This window comes from Mus caroli, unplaced genomic scaffold (assembly GCF_978045245.1).
Source record: "Mus caroli unplaced genomic scaffold, Mus_caroli_1 scaffold_7, whole genome shotgun sequence".
Taxonomy (NCBI): domain Eukaryota; kingdom Metazoa; phylum Chordata; class Mammalia; order Rodentia; family Muridae; genus Mus; species Mus caroli.
The window spans coordinates 51,663,430-51,689,409 of NW_028227262.1; the positions used below are offsets into that span (position 1 = coordinate 51,663,430).

Consider the following 25,980-nt stretch of genomic DNA (forward strand, 5'->3'; position numbering starts at 1 on the left):
CAGTCAGTTCTCTCCTTCCATGTGGTTCCAGAGATCAAACTCAGGTTATCAGACTTGGCAGCAAGGGTCTTTGCCCACTGAGCCACCTTGCTGGCCCAGTAAGAGTTTAAAACAATAAAACAAGCAGGCCTCCTTTGGTGATTGAAGGATTAACTACAGTGTTCAAGCTATGAACTCTTATTGCTTAGAAAAGATAATCACAGTGTCAAGAATTTATTAACATATCTGATAAATGGAAGCCTTTTAAGTGCATGCCTTGTTTTGATGTTTCTAACAATGGAGAATTGAAAGAATAGTACAAAGTCCTCCCTTCTGCTTGCTCCTCATCATTCAATTCATCCATTCATTCATTCACTCACGCACCTACTTATTCCCCCTTCTTATCTTCCCTCAGACTCCACCCTCTTCCTCCTGCACATACCCCTGTTTCCATCTTCTCTCCTTTTTCTTTCTTTCTTTTCCTTGGATTCATTTGAAGTGAGCTGGAAGTATTCATCCCTTTACTTTTTAATAGTTCAGAGCATAGTTTTCTGTAAAAACGACATTTCTGAACTGCAGTGCAATCAAGACGAGGCGTTTACAATGGAGAGTTTGAATGCTTATTCAACACTGTGCTTCATATCCTCCATTCAGGTTTTCTGATTGTCATTTAATCTATAGCTGTTTGTGTGGACAGGGCTCATCCCGAGAATGACGGGGGTTTCTTCCATTGAATTATGCAAATTGCCCAGAATAATTCTTCCTCTTTCTTTAGGTGTGTGTGGGGTTGGTTGGTCTTTATGATCCAGATAATTTTCTTAAGCAAACCCGAGTGCTTATATTCCAAATGCCCCGAATGCCTGAGTTCGTCTGAGTTTTCTTTCTGGATAGGATCCAGGTATCAGGTAACTCTGCAAGCCCATTTGAAAAAGGAGCTGATGCATGTCTAGTGTGTAGGGTTTTAGAATAAAAAAAAAAAAAAGAAAACAAAAAACGAACCAACAACTCAGGATGCATTAGGGATTGACATGAGTGCTGGAGGAGGTGCCGCACAAGCGCTTCCGATGGTGCTTACTCCGAGTGAGCAGCCATCTTCAGAAGGAATCACTCCGCTGGGAGCTCACCCTGTTAACAGGGAAGGCAGGTAGATCAAGAGAAAGGCGAGGCGCAGCCTCTCTATTTCCTTGATAAGAAATCAAGGGCAGGCAGCATTCTTTGCTGTGTAACATGGAAATAAATTAAACATCTGAAGAATAGTCTCTTCTGCCCGGAAACCTCAAAGTTTCTCAGTATTGGGAAACATGAATAGACATTCTCCTCTTTCCTTGTGAACAAGCACCTGTCTCTGTATAATGCTACCGTGTCAAGTGGGAGATGAGAGGCACAGCCCAGCATCCAAATGTCGTCTGTGTCTTCTCAGTGCTTTCTGAGGATGACCAGACACTATAAAACATTTTTAAATATCCTAGCCTCAGTGTGGGCAGCTCTCATCACTGAAGATTCTGAAAACCCTTTAAAAATAAATGAGTTTTGAAGCTGATTGATGGCAATGGTGATGTTAGATGGGGTGGGGTGGGGTGGGGTGGAGTGTGTGTGTGTGTGTGTGTGTGTGTATGTGTGGCTTGGCCGGTAGAGTGCTTACTTAGCAAGCCTAGAAGCTCTGGGTTTGGTCCCTCTCGCACATAAAACTGGCTTTGATGATGCGTGTTTGTAGTCCACTGGGGAGGTGGAGGCAGGAGGATGAGAAGTTAAAGGTCATCATTGACTCCATAGTGAGTCTGAAGCCAGCCTAGATTACAGAAAGAAGTGTATCATAGTTGGCTTGATGTGACAGGCAAGGTTATCTGATGGTCTTGATCATAATGAAGTTTACAAGGAGGAGTCCATCGTTTTCAGAACTTGCCCAAGATATAGAAAATCTGACTGAATGAGTCACCTCGCATCCTAAAATTGAACCCAGGGTACTTTGTCTGGCGTATGAACTATTCAATCACATGGTGTCTTCACTGACAGTACATTTTGTTTGTTTGTTTGTGAATTGAAAACAGAATGCTCAGTGGTTCCTCCTGTGTGAAGAAAACCACATGAATATTAGGTAGGAAAGGTCACCTTTGTTTCCAGTATGAGAAGGAGTTGGCTCTGATAGATTATGTGATGCATCGCTTTCCAATAGCGGAAGGTCACGTCTTGCCCTAGGGTGGTCATGGCAACAAAGATGCTCTCACAAAGTCGGAAAGACCTGGGACATGAATGTCCTGAGTAACTCATATTTATGCAGCTGTTCAAAGCCATTTCCATTTTGTGGAGTGGATTGTTCCTGGCACTCTCTTTGTTTCCCATGACCCTCAAAGTCTATTACTTAAAAGGTTCTTCCATCAAACTGGGGGAATTATCTAAAGAAGAGCTATATCTACCTTGGGCCTGGTGGTGCATTTGTAACAAGTTCAAGAAGATCCCAAAGTAGTGAGGTGGCATTTTGAAAATCATCTTGATGTTTGTAATATCATTATTTATGAAATGTCAAACCCAATAGTTTGTTAGAATGGTTGGTTGTTTTTCTCTGTACTACGAGGAGGGGCGTATTTCACTCAGAAGTGTGCAAAGCGGTGCGTTCTAGGGCCCATTTTGTTTTCCAGATGGCTTTGTTTTAGAAAGTTACTTTTTATTTTATGCAGTGCTGGGAGTGAACCCATGGCTTTCACCTACTTGGCGAGCACTGACCACAGGGCTTTTCCTGGCTCTTGGATCATTCAGTTCTTTTTTTTCTTATTGATCCCGTTTGGTGAAATAGTTCTGGTGCATTTGGGGTATTGAGTGTCAAGTATGGACTTACTTGAATTCTTTATAACTTGGTAGGATGAATTATGTTGGAAAGACATTTTTTTTGTGTGTTTCCCATTAATATTTTTTCATGAAGGAGCCTTGAAGTGGTCTAGTGTCCTTCCAGGTGTCAGCTACCTGGGACGGACGGTCTCAGATGTCCTTTTTTGTCCAAAGGTTAGGGAAATGAAGACTGTGAAACTGTATCTTAGATGATGTGGGTCTCTCTGCCAAAAGCTGCTGCTGAGAACATTTCTATTTTAAATTTGTATTGTGCTGGGCTTGGGAGATTGCTCAGTTGATCAGGAAGGGACTTGAAATAGATCTCTAGAATCCACACTACAAAAATAAAAAGCTCCACCAGGTGATGGTGGTGTATGCCTTTAGTCCCAGAACACAGGAAGCAGAGACAGACTGATCTCTGTGAGTTCGAGGCCTGCCTGCTTTACAGAGGAGGGTGTTTAGCTTCAGGGCCGCCATAGCTACACAGGAAAACCCTGTCTCAAACAAAACAAGACAAAACAAAACAAAACAAAACAAAACAAAACAAAACAAAACAAAACAAAACAAAAGTTGTATGTGCTAGCGTGGTGTTTGTAACTCTAGCTTTGGGGAGGGGGAAACAGATGGATTCCTGGGGTTCACTGGCCAGCCAGGCTAAGCTATTTAGAGAAATGCGGGTCAGTGAGAGACCTTGTCATAAACAAATGAACAATAACAACAAAAGAAACTAAACCCAAAAGGTAGATGGCACCCAAGGAACCACACCTGAGGTTGTCCTCTGGCGTCCACATGAGCATGCACACACCTTCCTGCACACCGGTTTACACACATGCATACCTGCTTACATGCATGCACCCACATACACGCATACCTGCTTACACACACACCCAAATACAAACACGTACTTATATACAAAAACAAACAGAAAATTGTCTATATTGTTTGAGCTAGCTTGTGGCTAGGTAGTGGATATTGAATCCTCTCTGCTCCATGGCCAGCACTACTGATAAGAGTTTGTTCATTTGTAGGCTGCAGATGTCATAGTAGAAAGCCTTATTTTATGCCTAGAAACCTTAAATGCTAATTGATCCCCGTTTTCTCCCTTTTGTCTCCTTTAAAGACAGGTCCTCCAAGCCCAAGAAGTTTTGGGGAGCTGCAGAGATGATTGGTCCCAGTTACAAAGGGACATTCACCGTCACTCTCCAGGACCTTCTTGAGTAACAGCGTTTGACTGGAACCATATACTGTGAACTCTCCAAGGTAAAATAATTAAAATGATTTTAATAGACACCAGGAAGCCAAGAGTTGATGAAGTTCTGAAAGCCATTAAAAATGAATTAGTGTGTGTGTGTGTAAAATTGTCAAACCAGACAGTGGTGGTGCAGGCCTTTAATTCCAGCACTCAGGAGGCAGAGGCCAGAGGATCTCTGAGTTTGAAGCTAGCCTTGACTAGAGAGCAAGTTTCAGGACAGCCAGGGCTGTTACACAGAGAAACCCTTTCTTGAAAAAAAAAATCAAGAAAGATCAAAATAAGGGGTCATTGTCATTCTGTTCATGTTAGCACTGTCTTTGAAATGAAGTCATCTCAGTGTGTGAAGCCTTCTGGAACATTCCATTGGGAGAAGACAAGGAGACACAGAAGTTGTCTGAATAACTCCCCTGCCCCACCCTCACTGGGGGGTGGGGGGAATAAGGTAGGGAGAGTGTCTCACTAAGTAGACCAGGCTGGCCCTGAATTCTCACAGAGCTACCTGCCTCTGCTTCTCCAGTGCTGGTTAGAGGCACATTGTCACCGTGCCCAGCAGTCACAGCTGTGTTTAGCAAACATTTGTTTTAGGAGCAGAGAAATATGGTATCTAGAACTGTTGCTGTGAGATTCTGGCCAAGGACCCACGGCCCGGGATTTGGAATGTCTGTTCTCAGGCTTCTGATTTAGGGTCCTGCTTGGGTTTAACAGGAAACTTGAAACCATTCAGGATGATGTGAAACAGAGGAACGTGAACCAGAGACTGGTTACACATAGGCTGGGATCGGAGAAGCGGACCAAAAGGTGGGGCAGCCCAGCATTGATACTTTTGGAAGCCAGTTTGGTGCAGTCCCCTCCAGAGTGTGGGTGTTACTATGGCTACCATGGAGCTCTCTCCTTTGAGTAGATTCCAAGCACAGGGGAAAGACAAAGGGATTTTGCAGGTGTAATTAAGATCCCAGCTAATTGGCTTGATGTTCAATGTAGTGCGCACACCCTCTGTCCAATTTAGTTGTTCAGGTAAACTCTGTGATGGGAGTGTTATTTCTTTGGAAGAGTAGTTTAAAACTAAGACAGGGCTAGGAGACTGTACCCATCAAGCCTCTAGGGGCTGAGCGTCCTTGGCCAGTACTATACCATGTCAACCTCAATTACAAAGACCGAGGACATGTTTTCTATTATCCCAAGGACTGATTTCCTAGTTGGGCCTCTAGGTGAGGACATGAAGAAGTTAAATCTTTTTATTTTTCCCCCTTCCTGTTCAGTGTGTGTGTGTGTGTGTGTGTAGAATTGAACCCAGGACTCTAATATTGTGGACCTCCAGCAATGACCAGAGGACCCACACCAGACTCCCAACTTGCAAAACGAAGCTGATATTTTTGATGTACTATTGCCTGCTCTTTTTAGCCATTTACTTAGGAGTCCTCAGCACTCTGCCTTTCTGCTTAGGAGGGATGGTGTGAAAACAGAATTTTCCCCACCTCCTCTGCTTCAGTGCACATTGTAAAGGGGGACCTAAGCCCTAGAACAGCGACTTGAAAGGTTACGAAGAAACCACTGTGTTGACCTCATACTAATTTAAGGTGCTATGATTTGTCAACTATGTATAACTTAAGGGAGACAAAGAGATTGAACATTTCTTATTTGATCTTTCTATTTTTCTTTTTTGGGACAGCATCTTTTGTAATCTGGGGTAGCCTTGAACTCACTATTTAGCTGAGGATGGTTGAAAACTTCTGATCCTCTTGCCTTCACGTCCTTGGTGCCAGGCTAACAGACATGCACCATTGTGCCTGTTTTTATGTGGGGTTTGTGCATGCTAGGCAAGCACTCTCCCAGCTGTGACATACCTTCTGCCCCTTGATTAATTTTTAGTGGAATTAGTCTCTCTTGTGCATAGTGATTTAAGTCCTAACTGTGAACCCCCACATCTGTTACTCATCTAACTAATCCAGAGTATTTTGTCTCTTATTCTAGGGTTAAAAATGGAGAGGTCTATAAGTTGGGTTGGCAGGGCCTTAGACACCCAGCCAGTGGTGGGGGGCATGGAGACACATCTCCAGGGAGCTGCTGTTACCCACCTGGTCCACAGGAATGTGAGCCTCAGAGTTTCAGAAGCAATTTTTCAAGGAAATGGATTCTGATGTTCAGTCAGGACATTTTCTATGTAGGCAACCAGTTTGTTTTAAGAGTAGTGCAAATGCGTCTGGTGTAGAGGCAGGGGCAGGGGCAGGGGCAGGGGCAGGGGCAGGGGCAGGGGCAGGGGCAGGGGCAGGGGCAGGGGCAGGGGCAGGGGCAGGGGAAGATTTCTTTGAATTCAAGGTCAGCTAGGGCTACATTTGGAGACATCATTATCTCGATGATGATGATGATGATGATGATATAGAAGCTGGACAAAACAAACGAAACACTTGTAGGCAGGATCCTTGGTTTCTAATTTGTAGCAATCCGTGATTCAGACAGAGAACACTTGAACATATTAGTTCCCTGTGGCTGCAGAACAAATCACCTAATTTAGCAGTTCAAAGGGGCTTTGCAAACAGCTTAAAAGGGCAAGAAGAAGTCAATGCTCTGTGTCACCTCTGACCTGGGCATCTTCTGAGATGATCTTAGGATCTCATCTTGGCCTGGCTGCTTCAGAGGCAGGCTCAGATGCATGAAATATCCATGAGCAATGTGACATTTCTCTAAAAGGCGCATCTGGCTAAATATGAGAGTCTTGATGGGGAGGGATGGGGCAGATCCTGTGTCTGGGAGTACTTGCTGGAGCCTCGGTGCCTGAGATGCTGCTGTTCCCAGGAATGGAATACCAGCTCTGGTTGAGGTACCTGAGGGTAGACTGGCATGCCTTTTCTTTTGACTCTTCCCAAGTGTTACCCAAATAGTAACCTAATCCCACCTGGTCGGTTTATCCTCTGCCCAAGAGTTTTTGTTTTTCATAGAGTTGACCTACTGACCCCTGGAATCTGCATTCTTGGATTGACCAATTATTTGTAAAGAACTGCAGCTGCATCAACATACACAGGCTTTTTACAATTCTCAGTATTTCCCAGACATTGTGGAAGAGCAGCTATTTCTGTAGCTTTTATATCTTTTGAGGAATCACACATAATCTAGGGATGATTTTTAAAGTGTTCAGGAGTTGTGCGGTTTCACAGGAGGTATATCTATATATGTTCTATAGAAGGTATTGTACAGGAGGTATGTAGCTGCACAGGAGCTGTGCATGGAGAAGGCTTTCTGTGGTCCACACATACAGAAAGCTGAAATTATACAGGAGGATGTACAGGTTTGTGGTTAAAGACAAGGTGTGTAGCTACACAGGAGGCATGTAGTTACATTGGAGGTATGCAGTAATAGAGTCAGCGAGAGGTTATACAAAATGGGTGAGCTTGTGGAGGTGTGCAGAAGGTATATATAGGAGGTATACAGAGGAGGCATACAGAGGAGGTATACAGAAGGTATACAGAGGAGGTATACAGAGGGTATACAGAGGAGATATACAGAGGAGGTATACAGAAGGTATATAGAAGGTATACAAAGGAGGTGGGAGTTTGCAGAAGGGGTGTGGTTATGGAGGAAATATGTGGTTGTACAGGAGAGGTGCTGTTTGTTACAGAGGAAGTGTGTGCTTGTGCAAGTGGTTTGTGGTGAGGAGGCGTGGGGTTATACAGGAAATATGCTGTTATACTGGAAGTACATTGGTGGTAGGCAAATGCTACCCTAATTTTTGGGAGGGACTTGGAGATCCACTGTTTTGGGTGTCTGTGAGTCAGTCGGCAGAGTTTTAAGGTGGGGCTGTGCATGGAGAAGGCTTCCTGTGGTCTGCTGTAGGAGACATGTGCAGGCAGACACAAGTATGCACCTTCAAGGGCTTTGACTTTTGTTGTACAAGCCAACTGAGGGGCTGGAGGGAAAAGAGCGCTCACTAGTCTTGCAGAGGACCTGATTTCCGTTTCTAGTACTTACATAGAAGCTCAAAACTGCCTGTAACTTCAGCACTAGTAGATCTGTACTAACACGACACACTCACACACACACACGCATGCACACACCTCTTTTTCAAAATGTTGTAAAAGTCAAAGTAGAAAAAAACGTGAGTCAACTTTAATTTCCTTACAATATTTAAAAGTCATAAAATTAGGAGCTCAGAATAAAAACATTCTGGTAGTCCATTTTCCTCCCGAATGTGTGCATGCATGTGTGCATGTGTGCCTGTGTGTGTGTGTGTAGGTGTGCTGTACATGTGCTCATGAGTGTGCAAGAATGTATGCCTGTCTGCACACATGCAGAAGAGGACACTGACTTTCCTGCTGTACCATTCTTTGCCTTATTCCCTTGAGACAGAGTCTCTTACCAAACCTGGAGCTAGACTGGGACCCAGCAAGTCCCAGTAGTCTTACCATTTCTGCCCCACACAGCACTGGGGTTACAGGTATGTGTGTGTGTGCACACACATCTGGCTTTTCTTTTTCTTCGATGCTGAGATACCAACTCAAGTCCTCATCTTGCACAATTGCTAGCATCCCCACTGAGCCATCTCTTTAGCCTCTGATGTTTTCATTCATTCAATTTGTTTTTGAGTGAAGAGTGTAGCTAACTTGTGAATGGAATTACTTTAGAGAACTCTTTAAAAACTGTCCATCTGTGTGATGACAATTTATTTTTCACTTCCATTTGTTCCAGTTTTTGATAGCGGTCCTTTTCTCAGTAGCCCAGGCTAGTTTGGACATCAGATAACCAATTCTGACTCTGAACTCAGTGACACTCTTATCTCGGCCTCTTGAGTCTTGGAATTAAGGCGTGAGTCCCCATGCCCGACAAGAAAATCTTTAGACTGGCAGTTCTCCCCACCTAATTCTGAGGTTTGTGTAATGAAGTGGAAATCACATCTTCAGGACCAGAGAATCTTAATCTACAGGCAGAGAAGCCCAGAGCTCTAGGGCTACATGTGCACAGTTTTATGTGCATGTTAACAGAGAGAGCTTGTGTAGTCTATTTGAGAATGGCTCTTGTTCACACATAGCTTGCTCCATCTACATTTTGAGACATGATAGACTATGAGCCCAGGCTTCGTCAGGGCAGCTTTAGCTGTTCCTTGGAGATTCCTATGCAGACTCTCACGATGGTGTGATGTTAACTCAGAAAACTCTTAATTACAAAAGACATGTGCTGAAACCCAAGTCAATGTGCAGGGCAAATGAAAGTTTGATAGGTTTGCAGTTTTACCCGGGGGGAGGGGAGAGGATGAAGGACACATTGAGGTTCTTCATCAGTCTCTCTCTGCTTCCCTGCCTGGGGATGGCCAGAGAGCTTGGCCTTCCTTGTCCTCACTGACTGGGCTCCTGTTTCTCCCCAGGATGAGAGTCTGTGCTAAGTGGGTGCTGCTGTCACACTGGCTGGTTCTGGCCTATGTGTTAATGGTCTGCTGTAAGCTGATGTCCGCCTCGAGCCAGCACCTCCGGGGACATGCAGGTAAGCCGTTTAAGCTCATTATGCACTGCTGAGATCAATTAATAAAACACTTCGGCACAGCAGAGTCCACACTTTAGACTCAGGTGATTGACAAGCGCTTTGGCTGGCGAGGCAGAGCCACGGACGGACAGTGTCTAATGGCTTATGCTGGAGCAGGGCTGTTCTGGGCGCCTTTACAAGGTGTTTCCTGGCTTCTCTTCTGAGTTTAAGCTTTTACTTTCCTGGTGCTTCTGTAGTTGGAGTGTTTTTTTCTCTGAATGTCAGGAAGTCAATAGCACTTTGTGTTGAGGGCAGACATTCTTATAGCTCCCTGATTTTCAGGGTCAAGTTTAGATCTCAGTTGACTCAGGGATGTCCTGAGAGGACCTTTCAGATAACTTAAGACCCTTTCTGAGGAGAAAATATGCTGAATCATAGACCTAATTAAGGAGGAAAGGGAAGAAATGACAAAGTAAAGAGCAGGGGTAACCTGTGCAAAGTAAAGAGACAGCAGGGGTAACCTGTGCATTTTCATGGGCCTCAGAGGGAAGTGTGTTGAAACCAGGAGAGACAGTTATTCTGGTAATTTCTAGTGAAATTCATGTCTGTACATTGCCCTTTAAAGTTAATTTTGTAGTGTTGTGCAAAACAACAGGTCCCACGACGTAATTGTCATGATTATCTATTATTGTGCTTTGTTCATAATTGCTGCTCCACTACCCTCTAGTGACCCTTTCACCTTCTCATTACGCCCTTTCTTCCTCGCAAATAGCCCTTCTTGCTTTCAAGTCACATCTGCATCTATGCAGGTGCCACAGGTGCCCTTAAGCGCATTTTGTACATGAGAGAAAATGTGATGTTTGTCTTTCTCTCCATTATTGCCCCATATTTCTCCCAAGTTCCCCATCACCCCTGGAAGTAGTTCCCCTTCTGGCCTTTTATTTGTCTCCCAACCATCATGAAGAAGCCCTTGATCTCCACCATCCATGATGCTATGTATCACAACAGGCCCAGAAAGCTAGAACCTAATCACTATGGCCTGACCCTGCCCGTGCATTTGGGAGTTCTAAGATGCTAAAAGATTTTAGCTCCTGACCAAAGGCAGGTTGGTAAAGGCTGTTGTATGGTTACTGGAGGCCAGAGCATATGTGGATGAAAGTGCTCATTGGAGCCAGATGTAACATGAGATTTTGAGTGTGGGAAGAGGATATGACTACGGCTTGGCAAATGTTCAGTATTGCTCTTTTCCTCTCTTTCTCTAGTATTGGGGATCGAGGCTATCACCTCATGCCTTTTACCATCCCTGACATTTCATCTTTATTTACAAACCACAGGATACAGCTTATCATCCAGACACTTCTCCTAACCGCCCGATCACGTACTGCCAACTCTATGCTGAACAAGTAAAACCGCACATGTCTGATAAGGATAAAGAACTAAGACTCTAACTGGCTTACAGCTTTCCTTGGTGATTTAGTAGGGAATATTTATTTTCTCACTGTCTTTGGAGTTTTCCAAGCCACTCTGGCTCAGTAGTAATAGCATACACTTCGCCTTGAACCATATACTCATAGCCTCCCAACTGGTGAGGAAAATATCCCGCAGAAAAGTATTCCCCCCTTTGCATCACGGGAATGTTGACATATACGGGTATCTTTAAATGTAGGTTCTGCATGCAGGGCAGTACTTGTTTTGAGTAGGGATCTTGGTATGTGTTCTATTGCTATATAAGTTACTTTCTTTTCATTGATATGACAAACCATCTCACTGATGTTGGCCAAAAGCAACTTAAGGGAGGGAGAACTGGGAGATGTACTGGGGGAAGCTAGTAGCAGGGCATCGCTGTGGTAGGCAGGCAACAGGGCATCTCTGGGGCAGTGGGGGCATGAGGCAGCTCAGTGTCTCAGGAAGCAGAGAGAGAAAGGGCTGGAACCAAGAACAGGCTATAAAACCTTAAGCCACATCTAAAGGGATCCACTTCCCCCAGCTCAGTGCCATCGTCCAGTGGTCCCACAAATGTCTTAAAGAATATCGTCAAACTGGGGACCAAGCATTCAAACACATAGCCTGTAAGGGACCTCTCAATCCAAGCCACAGTGCTTCCCATATTAGCTCCAAACATTTGAAGCTCAAGTGGTCATCTTGCCTCAGCCCTCAGAGTAGCTTGGACTATAGTCATACCCTATTGTACTTGACTATCAGCAAGAAGATTGTGAGCTCAAAGCCAGCCTACACGGCATAGAGAGACCCTATGTATCCCCTGGCCCCAGGAAAGTAAAGTTTAAACTTTAAGCTATGTCAGAAATGTAAATCCTCCTGTCCACAGACCTCTACATGTGGGAAACTTGATTGATGGGATAGCCCTCCCCCAAGGCAGATATCATACCATGCTTTCCGTCCCTTTACTCTGACATGGTAAGGGTTGCTGCAGTTTTAGGCTCAAGATAATTTCTTAAATCTCTCACAACTCAATTTTCTCCCCTCAAGTGACAGTTCGAAGATGAGAGAAATAATGATTGAAGTTTTAAGGAATCAGAATAAAAATCAATAGCACTCGGCTGTTGTGGAGCATCTATAGGTAGCTGGTTATTGTGCTGTATCTTTTGATGAGTTCATTTAGGGGGCCTGGGCCTTTGAAGTCATTAATCTTATCTGCTTAATACACATCTTTTTTTTTCTAGAGTAGAGCTGGGTAAAATGTAACAATGCGTGTGCTATCAGCAGATTTCTAGGCATCAGACTGGAGAGGGATGGGTGTTAAGGAGAAATTAAAACTTTAAGGAAGAGGGCTGGGGAGATGGCTCAGTTGCTAAAGCACTCACTATGTAATCCAGAGGATCCAAGGTTGGGCCCTCAACCTGCCATAGAATCAGGCACGGGTTTGTACCTCTAAGCTCAGTGCAGGAGTGGTAGAGTCAGGTCGAGCTTCGGGGTTTGCTGGCCAGGAAGCTCCAGGTTCAGCAAGAGGGCCTGTCTCAAACTCTCAATCAATAAGTAGAAAGTGATTGAGAAAGACACTTGATGTTGACAACACACACACAACAGAGACACAGACACATAGACACACAGACACACAGACACACAGACATACACACACACACACACACACACACACACACACACACACACACACACACACACGAATTAAAGAGGCTACAGCCAAGCTTCCCATGTTATCCGTGATAATCCTTGTTTCATACGTAACTCCAAAGTCAGGAACTAGACAGCTCTAGAGCTAATTCTAAAGAGTGGCATTGTTCCCAAGACAGGCAGATGGCATCCATTCCATCTGCCATTCCGGCAAAAGTTGGACTATGAGGAGGGACGGTAGGGTGCCGAGTGAGGCCGTGGGTAAGCTTGCTGAGCAAATAGACACTCTAAGCTGGGCTTTCTATGTGGATTGGCTCCTTTGGTTTCTTGGCACACATGCCCCACCTGTGGCATTCTCTGGCTGTTGGAAGCTCTCTGTTTTTAGTCTCTGTATTTTTAATGCCCATCACACTCTAGCTGACCACCCATGCAATCAGGGCTTATCCCTGTGTCACAGTGACTCTGTTTTGTAGTTGAGGTTTCGTGCTACCCGGAGAGCCATCTTTTATAGAAGCTACATGCCTCCCACATTCCCTGTTGGACCTTCATGTTGTAGTTCAACAGAGTGAGGATGTCTCAATCCCATCGTACCTTTTATTCTTCTAGAGGTCGCATGAGCTGTGCCCCCACTCCTGTGAAGCAATGGGCACTAATCTATGAACAGAATTTATGACTAACTTTGTTCATTCATCACCATGTGGTCTGCTAAAATGTTTGACGCTGGCAGTAAAAATCCCAAATAATTTAGGTAAGCACGAAAAAGGTATTCTCCTTTTGTTGGCTAGCCTGCAAAAAAGAACATGTGTACACACAGGGATATTCTATCATGCTACACACCAACTTTTGTAACTTGCTCTTTTCCATTTAACAAAAGAGTTTGGAGGTCTTCTGATGTGATGTTTGCTGGCATCTCTTCCTCTCTGGTGTGCTATATGTTCATCTACTGTATGAACACACCATCAGTTATCTGGCCACCCCAGTGCTGGCTAGTCTATTATCACATGTGTACAAGGACACACATCCTGATGGAGAAGAAATCATGTTAGTGGAATGGCTAAGTCAGTGCATGTGAAGATGCTAACGAGCTTCAGGTCATTGCTGGGACACCCATACCAAACAGAGCAAATATGGTTCAAACAAAAATGTCATTTCTTGCTCATGAGCAGCAGCTCCGGTGTTTTGGGGCCCACGATGGGCAGAAACTCTTCTGCTCTCAGCTACCCGCCGGATCCTAGGAGACCAGGGAAGCCTGGAAGTGTTGACTTGATTCATGGTAATGAGGCAGGCTAAGGTGTGGATTGCCACTGGCTAGGGCATAAGATGCCTGACCACACCCGCCCTAAAGGGAGGATGGAAGCACAGACTGTAGCTGCGGGCACAGGAAGATGTGAACCTGAGCATTTGCTGAGCCCCAGAGTGCCTTCTAGAACCTTCCAGTGTATGCACACTTCCAGGACAGCGCTAATGTCCACACACCTCCCATGACTCTGGGTACTGTTGTCTTGAATTTTCCAGTACTGTATCAGGACCTGGTGTCTTGCCTCCCGCGCCCCCCTCCCCATCTCTGTCTCTCTGTCTATCCAAGATGTAAGAGGTTAAAATCCTATTTTTATCCTGTATCTGTTTTTCCTTTGGTTACATTCCTCGTTTATTTGTTGATTAGTGGAAACTCTTTGTAAATTGAGGCCCCAGTCCCAGAAAATGGGATGATACACATCCTTGTTCCTTCTCTGCAAACTCCTATTCCTTTTTGGACATTTTCCCCTTAATGTCTATTAGAGGAAGAAAGCACCTTTTACCCTGCAGTGGCTCTGTGGTATTAAATTATTTATTTATTTTTATTGTATGTATGTGGTACTTTGCTTGCATATATGTCTGTGTACCATGAGTGCGCACTGCCCGTAGAAGCCAGAATCTTCTGGAACTGGAGTTACAGGTCACTGTGAGCCACCATGTGGGGTCTGCAAGAAAAACAAACAAACAAACAAACAAACAACCCCAAACCAACTGGATCCTCAGGAAGAGTAGCCAGTGCTCTTAACCACTGAGCCAGCTTTCTTGTTCCATGTGTCACTTTTCTCATCATTGCAGCCCCCCCAGGTGATGGGAAACTCAGGGGCCAGGAGAGGGGAAGGCCGTGTCCTGTGACAATGTGGAACTCGGCCATCTTCACTCCACTGAGCATGTGTCAAAGGACATCTGACAGTGCAGTACTGTCGGAAAGTAAGCCACAGGCGCCTGGCTGAGATGGTCCAGAAAGGCTCCAGCCCAGGGACATTGGCTGATATTGGGGTGCTAGGTTATTGTGTTTCAGAACAAAGAATTGATCAGAAACGTAATCGCAGCAGGAAGAGGTGGGTTATGGAGAGATTAGTAACCTTCTGAGGGTGGGGATGTGGGCTGATAATAAAACAGGTTTAGCTTTCCTCCCATGTCTCATTAGCATCTTAAATCTCTACAGAGTGGTGTACGTTTTAGTGTCATAAGGAGTCGTAGGTTGCTTTTGGACACAGGATTGTGTGTGTGTCCCAGTGGACCATGCTGGTTTTATTCTCCTTGGCTGTGTCGCTATGTAAGTGAGGGCTTTCTCTGAGCTAACTTGCTTGTCCTGTATACTTATTTTTGTCATCTTTGATGAATTTTTCCAGAACTTATTCTCCACCCTGGCCTTTCCTTGCCCTGTCTGCTAAAGCTTGTCAGTGAGGAGTTGTCTCATCCCAAACCCTTCTACCTAACTAAGCATATGGCTTGTTGGCCATTGTGTATAGCAAAGGAGGTGTTTTCCACTCAGCAGGCTAAGACAGGAGTAGAGGAAGAAGGTGGGGGTGTATGAAAGCGTTTGAAAGAAGACATTGTTAGTTGTTCAAATTTTTAAGTTCAAACATTAGGAAGCATGCATGTAACAGGGGTAGGGGCGGAGTATGGGCAAAAATACCTAAGAGCCATCATAAAGGACAATAAATATATGATAATAATTAAATAAGGATACTCACCTGATTTCACACTCTGCCATTAGGACTCTTTCCTTAAGGCAAATGACATTGCAATCATAAGGCTGGAAATTGTGTTTTGAAGAAATAAAAAGAACACACAAAAAATCCTGATCTCCTGGTGTTTCACCATTCTGATTAGGCAATTAGGTCATCCTGATTGGGCAAGAGCACACACACAGACCTCTGGTCGCCTCAGGCAACGGGGGAGGAGGGGGTCAGTTCTCAGGATGAGTCCTCTAAATTTGAAAGTAGGGTTCTCTCCACAATGCCACTTTAATCCACTATTTCTGTTCTTCCCCCAGTCAGTAACCCCTTTTCTCCACAAGAGGGCAGCAAACAACGCCTTGGGAAGGCTGCAGGCTGGGAGGTGGTTCCTGAAACCCAAGTGACCGATGGAATTAACAGTTTAAAGGTGCTTGTGAAAGTTTGGTCCTTTGTAACCAGGGTAACATTGAGACACAAAGCTTCTTAAATCATAGGAATTGTCTCTAGGGGATATCGCTACATTTTTACCTTTAAAAACAGGCAGCTACTTTTCTGACTGAGGGGAGACAGTTGGAGATTTGGGTGCTATGGGTTTTTTTTTTTTTTTTTTGCTCATTTTAATAGTTCCGTTTCCCCAGACGTGCGCTGTCTGACCGAATGGTTTGGTGCCTGTCTGGAGTCTACTCAGTATACTCCTCACAGAAAGACTCAGGAAAACTAGAGCCCACCCAGCAACCAGGCAGCACAGGAGACCAAGTACTGGGGGCTGGGGTCAAACATGGCTCTAGGTTTGGCCCATCTTGGTGACTGTGTGACCCTATCCAGGCCACCCTACCCTTCTGGACATGTTTCGACATCTATACAATGGGATAATAGTTGCATCTACCTTCTATCAGGTGATGGGAACGAGTAAATGAGGAGAAACAGGAGGAAGGGCTAGCACACAGCAAACGCACCGGAAGCAGACGTTGTTTTCGTAGAGGGAAGCAGATGACAGACTCTGAGATGTCGTGCACCAGAGGAGTGGTTGGAAGCTGTGGGTTCTCTGGAGAGATTGATAGGCGTCTTCAGAGGCTAAAGCTTTATGGTCTACAAGGAAACAAAGCAAAGCAAAGCAAACCAAACAACCAAACCACGCTTGTTTATCGTTGCCTTGGGAAAGCTAATGAAATGGAGAAAGTTAACTTTTCGTTTGTATAAACACCGAGCTTCTGCTCAGACTTTAGAAAGAGGCCTCATTCTGCTGGGGAGCAGAGTAGCTCAGGCTAGCCTTGGACTGGCTGCAAGCTGTAGATCGGGGTGGATGCAGAGAGCCATGGAAGGTCTGCAATGCCTTTCTACCTGGGAGCTCACAGGCGCTGCTCGCATCCGCTGGGCTCAGGGCCACACTGGCAGCAGGTGTCTCGCTTCAGTTGTTTCAATCTTAGTTTCAAAACCCGGAAACTTTTGGGGCCTCAGACCGATCTTCTGAAGGTTGGGGATAGTGGAAGAGACTAAAAGTGACCCTCCTGGGGTTGAAAGAGGGAGCCAGTCAGCTGATGCCTGACAGTACAGAGGGCTTCCTTGGCTTTGGGAGCTCACAGAACGCGCTGGCTCTGTGTTCTTTCTGTGCATGGAAGACCTTCAGGTTTTTATTGCCTTATCTATTATAAATGTCAATACAGAACACAAGGTGGTGCTGACTTAGTGTCTTGTGTTATTTTTAACTTCGTTTGAATTCTTTTAATTCTTCGTTTGAAGTACTGCTTGCATTGTGGTAGCGCCCCGTGCTCCAGTCAGCCACTCTGCGGACACTCTTCTGTGACCTAGCTCTTTTCTACTTAATCACTTTTATGGAAATTGTAATTTCTGTAATTGTATGTAACTTTTCGTGTTAATTTCCCCAGTGATAAAGCTGCATATTTGGGCTGCTGTTAATTCAGTCTTAAAAAGTGATTTTCCTGCACTGCTCAAGTTTGGACACTAGGGGGCAAGCGAGGCTTAGAATAACTAATAGCAACCCCTGCCCCCTCCAATGTTTTATGGCTACTTTAAAACAACAAAGAAAACAGTAGAATTAATTTTACTAATACGTTTTTAAATAACATACATTCAAAATAGACACGTGGCCCTTGTCTCTTGAAAAAATCGATAGTGGGATGTGGCTACAGGTGACTATAGACAATAATTCAAGTTGATGAATTTTTTTTTCTTTTTGTTATTGTTTGTTTTTGAGACAGTTTCTTACTGTGCAGCCCTGGCTGGCCTGGAGTTTGCTATGTCGACCACACTGGCCTTGAACTCACAGAGATCCGCTGCCTCTGCTTCCTGAGTGCTGGGATTAAAGGCTTGAGCCACCACACCTGGCTAGGGAATTGATTCTTAGCATTGTATTCTTAAGTGTTAGAATTAAAGGCATTGATATTTTCCTGGTTTATGGAGTGCATTACCGGTGTGCCTTCATCTCACTAGTTCCTCTTACATGTTATATGTATTTGTTCTTCTTCCTTTGTTATTTATTTATTTATTTATTTTCAAAAGTATCTGCTGGATTTTAGTGCCAGATAAGCATGGCTTCCACCACGCCTTAGGAAGACCAGGAAGAGCTTCGGTTCCTGAAGAGTTGTGTGTGTATTTTCTGTGACAGCAGATCAGATTTTTTACATTAATTAGTTAATTGTGTGTGTGTGATACAGGGGGTGGGAGGGGGAGGAGGAGGAGAGAGAGAGGGGTGGGAGAGAGAGAGAGAGAGAGAGAGAGAGAGAGAGAGAGAGAGAGAGAGAGAGAGAGAGAGAGAGAGAGAGAGAGAGAGAGAGAAGATATTGAGAGAGTTAACTGGCCTGGTTAGGATGCAGATTTTTTTAATTAGATATTTTCTTTATTTACATTTCAAATGTTATCCTCTTTCCTAGTTTTCCCTCTGAAAATCCCCTATCCCTTACCCCCTCCCTCTGCTCCCCAACCACCCACTCCCATTCCTGGTCCTGGCATTCCCCTATACTGGGGCATAGAACCTTCACAGGACCAAGGGCCTCTCCTCCACTTGATGACCGACTAGGCCATCCTTCCCTACAAATATAGCTAGAGCCACAAGTTCCACCATGTGTTTTGTTTGATTGGTGGTATAGTTCCAAGGAGCTCTGGAGTACTGGTTAGTTCATATTGATGTTTCTCCTATGAGGCTTCAGTCCCCTTCAGGTCCCTGGGTATTTCTCTGGCTCCTTCATTGGGGATCTTGTGCTCTGTCCAATGGATGACTGTGAGCATCCACTTCTGTATTTGCCAGGCACTGGCAGAGCCTCTCAGGAGACAGCTCTTTCAGGCTCCTGTCAGCAGGCTCTTGTTGGCATCTGCCATAGTGTTTGGGTTTGGTGGTTGATTATGGGATGGGTCCCCAAGTGGGGCAGTCTCTGGATGTTTTTCCTTCAGGCTCTGCTCTGAACTTTGTCTCTGTAACTCCTTCCATGAGTATTTTGTTCCCCATTCTAAGAAGGAAAGAAGTAGGATGCAGATATTTTAAATAGATTCTTATGTTTCTCACTTTGCTATTGTAATACTGAGACAAGCGTCCTCAAGAAATTGAACCCCCCCCCCCCCAAGAATCTTATGCTGGGACAACAGAAAGTCTGAAGAGAATCCCCCCCCCTCCTGAGAAATTTACAATGAATCAAACCCACCTTCCAGGAGACCCTTGGTGAATCAGTGGAAGGTAGGATCTTACTTGACCAGGACCAGTTATGTAAGTGTGACTCTGCCCTTTATTAAAACTGTAAGTAACGTCTAGCCAGGACACCAAGAATGCCATTGTAGGGGGAGCACACACCACTGGATCTCTTTGTCCTTCTTCCCAGTGTTGTCACACTGAATCTATCTCCTTTTCCTGTTTTTTCCCGTGAACTTGGTTGTTTGAATGGCTTGAGACTGTGGCCCTAAGTTTGGTTATAGCTTTAGAACCTGTGTACAGGAAACGTCCTTTGACCTATATGGGCTTTTTTCCCCCCAGAGTGAAGCCCAATGATGCAGTTTTATTTATTTAATTTATTTGAGACAGGGACTCACTATGGAACCCTGGCTGGTGTGGAACTTCGTGTGTAGACCAGGTTGGCTTTGAAGCCACAGAGATTCAATCGCCCTCCTGTTCCCCAGGGCTGATATTAAAGCCCTGCCTTACAATGGTACAGTTTTAAAAGGACTTCTCCCACAATTTTTTCTGTCTTTCCTCCTCCTGCTCCATAGAGGTCTGCTTGGATAATGAATGGACATCTTCACAGCTATTCTATAACATTGTTAGGTATTAAGAGCAAGATAGCGCCATTCTGTAGGTAGCTAGTCAGGGTCCTGGGCCCAAAGTCATAAAAGTATCTCCATGGCCCACCTAAACTGGCAGTCAAGCCCAAGAACACAGAATTTTATAGTTAACTCTATGCAATCAAAGTTAAACTCCAGGAACAAACCAAGAGTTCAGAGACTAAAATCCAGAAGAATCCTGACTTACTGGGCTGTGGCAGATCACCAGCATTTGTCCTTTTATGTCCTGACTTTGCTCTCCCCCCTGGGACTTTGGTGGGATTTTTCTGAGTTAGTTAGCACTTTCCCTCCCCATCCTTTGACCAATCAGAATCCTTCATGTGCATTCAAATTAACCAATCAGGTTCATCCCAACTTAATTTACATACCCATTTCCAAGATACAAAATATCCTCACAATGCTGCTTGCCCACTGGCTTTCAGGGATCAGATAGTTCAATTCTCAATGGAACCTGCTTGCCCTCTGCTGCCCTCTCGAGTTGTGCTACCACATGGGAGACAAGATCACCTCTGAGCAAAATGTGACAGGAGCAAAGGAAGCACGGAGGGATGTGGCTTCATGGAAAAGCATCCACAAGAGGGTGCTCCCCCTTTTTGTTTGTTTGTTTGTTTGTTTTATTGGTCAGAGGGGGATGGTGCCATCATACTGGAAAATGGTAAGGCCATACGGTGGCTGTATTGGGTCTGCATCTTGCAAGGTGGAGTCTAGGAATCTTTCATTTAGCAGTTATATCAGTTACCTTTCGACCCTGTGGTAAGGGATGAGGGACTACAGATTTAGAGGAAAAGAAAAGTGGGAATTCTATTCTGGCTCATGTCAAGATACTGTTATGATCCATGAAGCGAAGATGGCTCTGAGTCCTGATGACCAGAGGAGAGGCAGGACTCAGGACTCAACCACTGTCTCCATTGTTCCAGAAGGACTGTGAAAACCGTTCTTTGTTTTGCATCAATCAGGTTCCTCCTGGCTGCTAACCATCTCTGGTGTGAGATTCTGCCAACTGTGCCTGGGCCCTGTGTGATTCTTCTCAGCTGGCGTCTTGATGTGTTTATCCTGAGTTCAGTGCTTGTTAAGAGGGGGAAGGAGCAGGCAGGTTACAGTGGTTCTCTATGTCCCGAATGCTGCAACAGTTCCTCATGTTGTCGTGACACCCCCCCCCAACCATAAAATCATTTCATTGCTACTTCATAACTGCAATTTTGCTACTGTAGTGAATGGTAATGTAAACATCTGATATCCATGGATATCTGATATTCAGCCCCAGAAGGGTAGAGATGCCCAGGTTGAGACCCACTGTGTTAGAGTGTGTTGAAGCACATCTTCTTTTGTGTCCTCGTGCAGTGTCCTTGGTCTGGTTGCCCAGGTGAAGTACCTGAAAACGGAACATGGTTTGTTTGCGTCCTTTCTCCCATGGCAAGCAAGAAAGACTTTCTCTCTATACGTTTTATAGGCAAGTATACTTTCTATACTCTCCTTATACCTCTTTTTTAAAATAGGAAAAACCCTATACCTTTCTATACTTTTTAAAGTAGGAAAATTATACTTTCTTATAGGGAAGAGGATGCTTTTGAACTTCCTACTGGGCAGGGTGTGTCCCCCCCTCCCCTTTAGTCTTGGAGGCAGAACAGACTTCAGCCTTTGAGCAGTTCTCTGGACAGTTAGAAGATTCTCCTTCCCGATGAAGAGTCTTCATCTTTCTTCTTTCAAGCCCTGCCTGTAAACTCATCTTGGCCAAGCCTGTAATTTGGAGTTTGAAAAGTCACGGGTCATCCCCTCATCTGTATGTCAGAGCTCCACAAAGAAATCGGAGTCCTTTGTTCCCTGTAAGGCAACCAAAACCATTGGTAAAAGCAGGAGGGGAGGAGACTGCAGAGGGGGCAGGAAGGAAAAAGGAGGCTTTGTGTTTTCCTAGGTGTTGCTTGAATGTTTTAAATATTTTGGCCCATATGGTGGTCTCAGAATAGGATGCTAGAAATAGTGGTATTGAAGAGGCATCTAATAACACATTTGAAATGATTAATTGGCTGTGGGAAGATAGTGTTTGCAATAGTTAAAAACAACTCCCAGTGACACGTGACATGACATTTTTGAGGTTAGGAAATGTCTGAATGCAGGTAGCCAGAGGCAAGTTAAAGGGCTCGGGTGCACTGGACCAAGCTGGGCTTGTTCAGCCGGGCAGCTTGCCTGTTTCTCACTTGTAGTGGAGGGAGCCAGAGGTGGAAACAATAGGGAAGTTTATTTTAGGAAAAATAGAATTAGAACATAGGCGTGAAACGAGACAAATGGCGTGCGGAGCACCTTTCAGTGAGAAACTCTGTATAGGACATCACTGATTTTGCATGGCTACTGGCTCCATGTGGTAGGGGCGAGTGGGGTCTGAGTAACTTAAATTGTTTGTAAGCCAAAAGCACAGGGTTAAGATACTTGGCCAAGCTTTCTGTGCTCCTTCCACCAAGTCAGACTTTAGACAGTGTGCTGTCTTAGTCTTCTTTGGATGGACTTGTCATTAGGGAAGAATTTGCAAAGATGCTTGGAGACATTTGTCTCATGAAAAGCTTCGTAAGTCTGGTTGGATTTTAGCTTCAGAAAGGAACATAGGAAAATGTTGCTTCTTTCTGTTCCCTAACTCTATAGTTTTGTCAATTCATAGGCTTTCAAGTAAGTGTGTGCCAGTTGTGGGTAGTAATTACTAACAAGGGATGGTCTTAGTGACTGAGTTACTGCTATTCAGAAATTCTCATGGGAAATAAACCCGTGGAAGAGGAGAGAGCGGTTTATAACTTTGGGATTCCTTTCCAGCATTGGAGGCATCTGCAGAGGTGAGGCAGACAGTAGGGTCTAGGAGAGCCTCATGCAGAGGCTGTAGGATTAGTGTATGAGAGAAACGAGCTGGCAAAGGGGAGGTTGGAACATCCCCCACACGGGGGCTGACTGCTTAGTGTAGTGGCGCTCCAAGTGTGGGAAGATGATCCCAGGTGGAGGTTGAAGATGTTAAGGAGAAGCGTGACACATGAGAGTCTGTGGACCCACACTGAATGAGCAGTGTCCCTGAGTGAGCCCCTGCTGAGCAAATGACTCAAAAAGCCAGAGATACGCGCACCAAAAATAAACCAAAACCCAAGCCAACGAAACCCTTAATTCTTTGCATGGTGGTGCCATATTGATCTGCTAAGCAATCCCCTTGCTGTATCCTGCTTCTCCCTCCTTGGAAGTGTACTCTCTCTTCTCTTAAAAACTTTCATTTTTAACATTTTATGTGTATGGCTGTTTGACCTATGTGTCTGTGTAGCACATGCCTGCAGAGGCCAGAAGAGGGCTCTGGATCAGTTACAGATGGTTGTAAGCTGCCAGATGGGCGTGGGGAATTGAACCTGGGTCTTCTGGAAGAGAACAAAGTCCTTATAACTGCTAAGGCTTTTCTCTAGCCCAGCGTACTGTCCCTTAACCATCTGTCCCTGCTCACTTCTTGTTCAAGGACTTAAGGACCCAGAAACCCTCCTGAGGGATTATCTCAACCATGCTGTTCTCTGATGTCAGAATAGCTGAGAATAGTTTATTCTTCTGGTAGTGTGCAGGTAGCAGGCATACATTTGCATGTCTGTCTGTGTGTCTGTGCTCCTGTCTTCTGATTGGAAGCAAGGTCACCAGACTTTCTTTGTGCCTCATGGTGTCCTGATCTTGAATCGGCTCTCCAGTGAGCCTGACACCAGACTCAATGTGTAACACAGCAGAACTGAGAAGTTCCTATAAGCTACTGAAACCTATATTCGAACTCTATTAATTTCAGCATCTGAGATGATCCAGAAATGATAAGGCTGGCATTTACCCATGTATTGTCTATGAAAAACAGATTTGCTGAGCAAATATATAAAAACAATATGTTTTCCCTAGCAGCTGTCATTGATCTCAGGGAACCATCCAGGGTTGATTCGCCCAGCAAATATTCATTTAATGTAACATTAAAATGTTTGTGTCTTCTCTACACAGAGACCTGGCCTTATGACTTTGAGAAAAGTTATCCAACTCTGAGCCACAGAATATCATTACTGGGTGTTACAGTCTCCTCTATCTCAGAGTGACGTGGTGAGGTGGAACTGTCACATCCTGCCTCGAAGAGAGACACTTGCACTCTTGTCTTTGGCTATCAGACTGCTGAAATGGGGACCTCAAAAGAGTGAACCCCAAAGAATCCTACCTGGGAGAAGGGAGGACTGACAAGCCCTGGGCCAGGACAGAGAAGGGAGGCCAGTAAGATCCTGCCTCAGGAGGAGGCTCTGTCACACAGTCTCCAGGGGTTACCCGGTGATGGTGGCACCTACATGCTCCTGGCCATGGCTTCTTCCTTCCTATACAGCTGTCACATTGCTTCTGGGTGAAAAGGAGCAAGGGAGACTGTGGCTGTCTGGTTTTGCCAAATTAAAGGAAATATATTTTCCTTTACAAATTTCTGTTTCCTAGTTTCTTTAAAATACTGGGAAACTAGGCACACACCTCAGACTTAATTTTAGCTTTAATTTTTCCCCTAAAATAAAATAGCTTAAGTTTTAAGTTACATAGTAAACTCTATTTAGTGTTTATAAATTTTAACACATGCAGATTCCTGAAACCATACCCACGATCAACAAAACAAGTATTCATCTCTCACAAAGTTCCTTGTGTTAAAAAAAAAAAAAATTGTGTGTTGCTGGCAGTGGTGGTCACACCTTTAATCCTAGCATGAGGGATGCAGAGGCAGGCGGATCTCTGAGTTTGAGGCCAGCCTGGTTTACAGAGTAAGTTCTAGAACAGTCAGTACTATACAAAGAAATCCTATCTCCAAAACCCCCCAAATAAAAATATATATAAATAAAAAATAGATAGATGAATAAATAAATAAATAAATAAATGAATAAGCCTTTTCTGTCTCTCTATGTTTCTCTCCGTATCTGTCTCATCCTCCCTCAACCCCCTCATTAAATATAAATGTGTACATATGTCATGTGCCTTCTGTATGACATATTCTTCTGTCTCTCCCTCCCATCTCCCTGTAGGAGTGATGGCTTGTAGGTATGCACTACAGGTCAGGTTTAAGTGGGTTGTGGGATCTGAACCTGTCCCCTTGCCCTTGCATGGTAAGTGCTTTACCCACTGAGCCCTCTCCCTAGACCTCTGACATTCTTTTACAATCTGCCACTGTTGGCCCTTCCCCAGTTAGGTCCCTACAGATCTTTGTGTCCTTTGGTTAAGTATGCATTTTCTAAAATTGTGTTTAAGAGGAACCAGATAGAATATATTTTTTCCTGATTCATTTCTGTATAATTATTCTACAATTTATCCATGCCACTTCAAATATTAATAGCTCATTTAACAACTTTCTAATTAAAAACTATAATAGATGTATTAGTTTTTATTTATTTATTTGGTGAGTTGTATTCCATTATATGCCACATATATCTGATCAATTATCTAATCCCTTGATAGATATTTTGGGTTTCTCAGGTTGGGCTCTTACAAATAGGTTAGCTGTGAAGTTTCTGAGCATTTATGGGGATTTGGTTCGTATTTCTCTTGGGTGAAGCAAATGTCCAAGGAAGCTAAGTGGTTAGTCCACACAACAGGTGTGTGGTTGCCTTTAGAAAATAAAAAATCAAGAAACTGTTTTCCAAAGTGGTGTGCTAACCCATTACCACCAGCATGAGAATCCACTTCTGCCATGTTCTGGTCAGCCACCACATGGTCTGTATCTCTCTTTAGCACGTTTAATAGGTGTGCAGGGCTGTTACTCCTCAGGGTTAATCTGCATCTTAACGGCTGAGGATGCTGTGTGTCTTCTCACTTGCTTATTTATCATCAGCCTGTTCTCATTTTAAATTTGGAGAATGGTTTTATTTTTATTATTCATGTGTGTGTGTGTCTGTGTTTGTGTGAGCGTGTGTACCCACTTGTGTGCAGCTGAGCATGGGTGTCAGAAGAGAACATTGGCTCCCTCCGAGCTTACAGGTGTTTGTGAGGTGCCCGATGTAAGTGCTGGAATCTGAACTCTGGTCCTCACGATAGAGCAGCCAGTGTTCTTACCTGCTGAGCCATTTCTCCAGCCCTGCATAGTCTTGTGAACTGTCTGTTCAAATCATTTGTCCACTTTTG

General features: G+C 44.4%; 1 protein-coding gene across 1 annotated transcript in view; it reads left to right on the top strand.

Moving 5' to 3' along the window:
* Window positions 1–25,980, top strand: part of Tafa4 (TAFA chemokine like family member 4) — a 238,275-nt gene that overhangs the window by 45,043 nt on the left and 167,252 nt on the right. The window contains exons 2-3 of the mRNA XM_085840865.1: window positions 3,923–4,062; window positions 9,408–9,523. Of these exons, the coding sequence (XP_085696991.1) occupies window positions 9,409–9,523 (115 nt within the window). The 5' untranslated portion in view covers window positions 3,923–4,062; window position 9,408. The remainder of the gene's footprint in view (window positions 1–3,922; window positions 4,063–9,407; window positions 9,524–25,980) is intronic.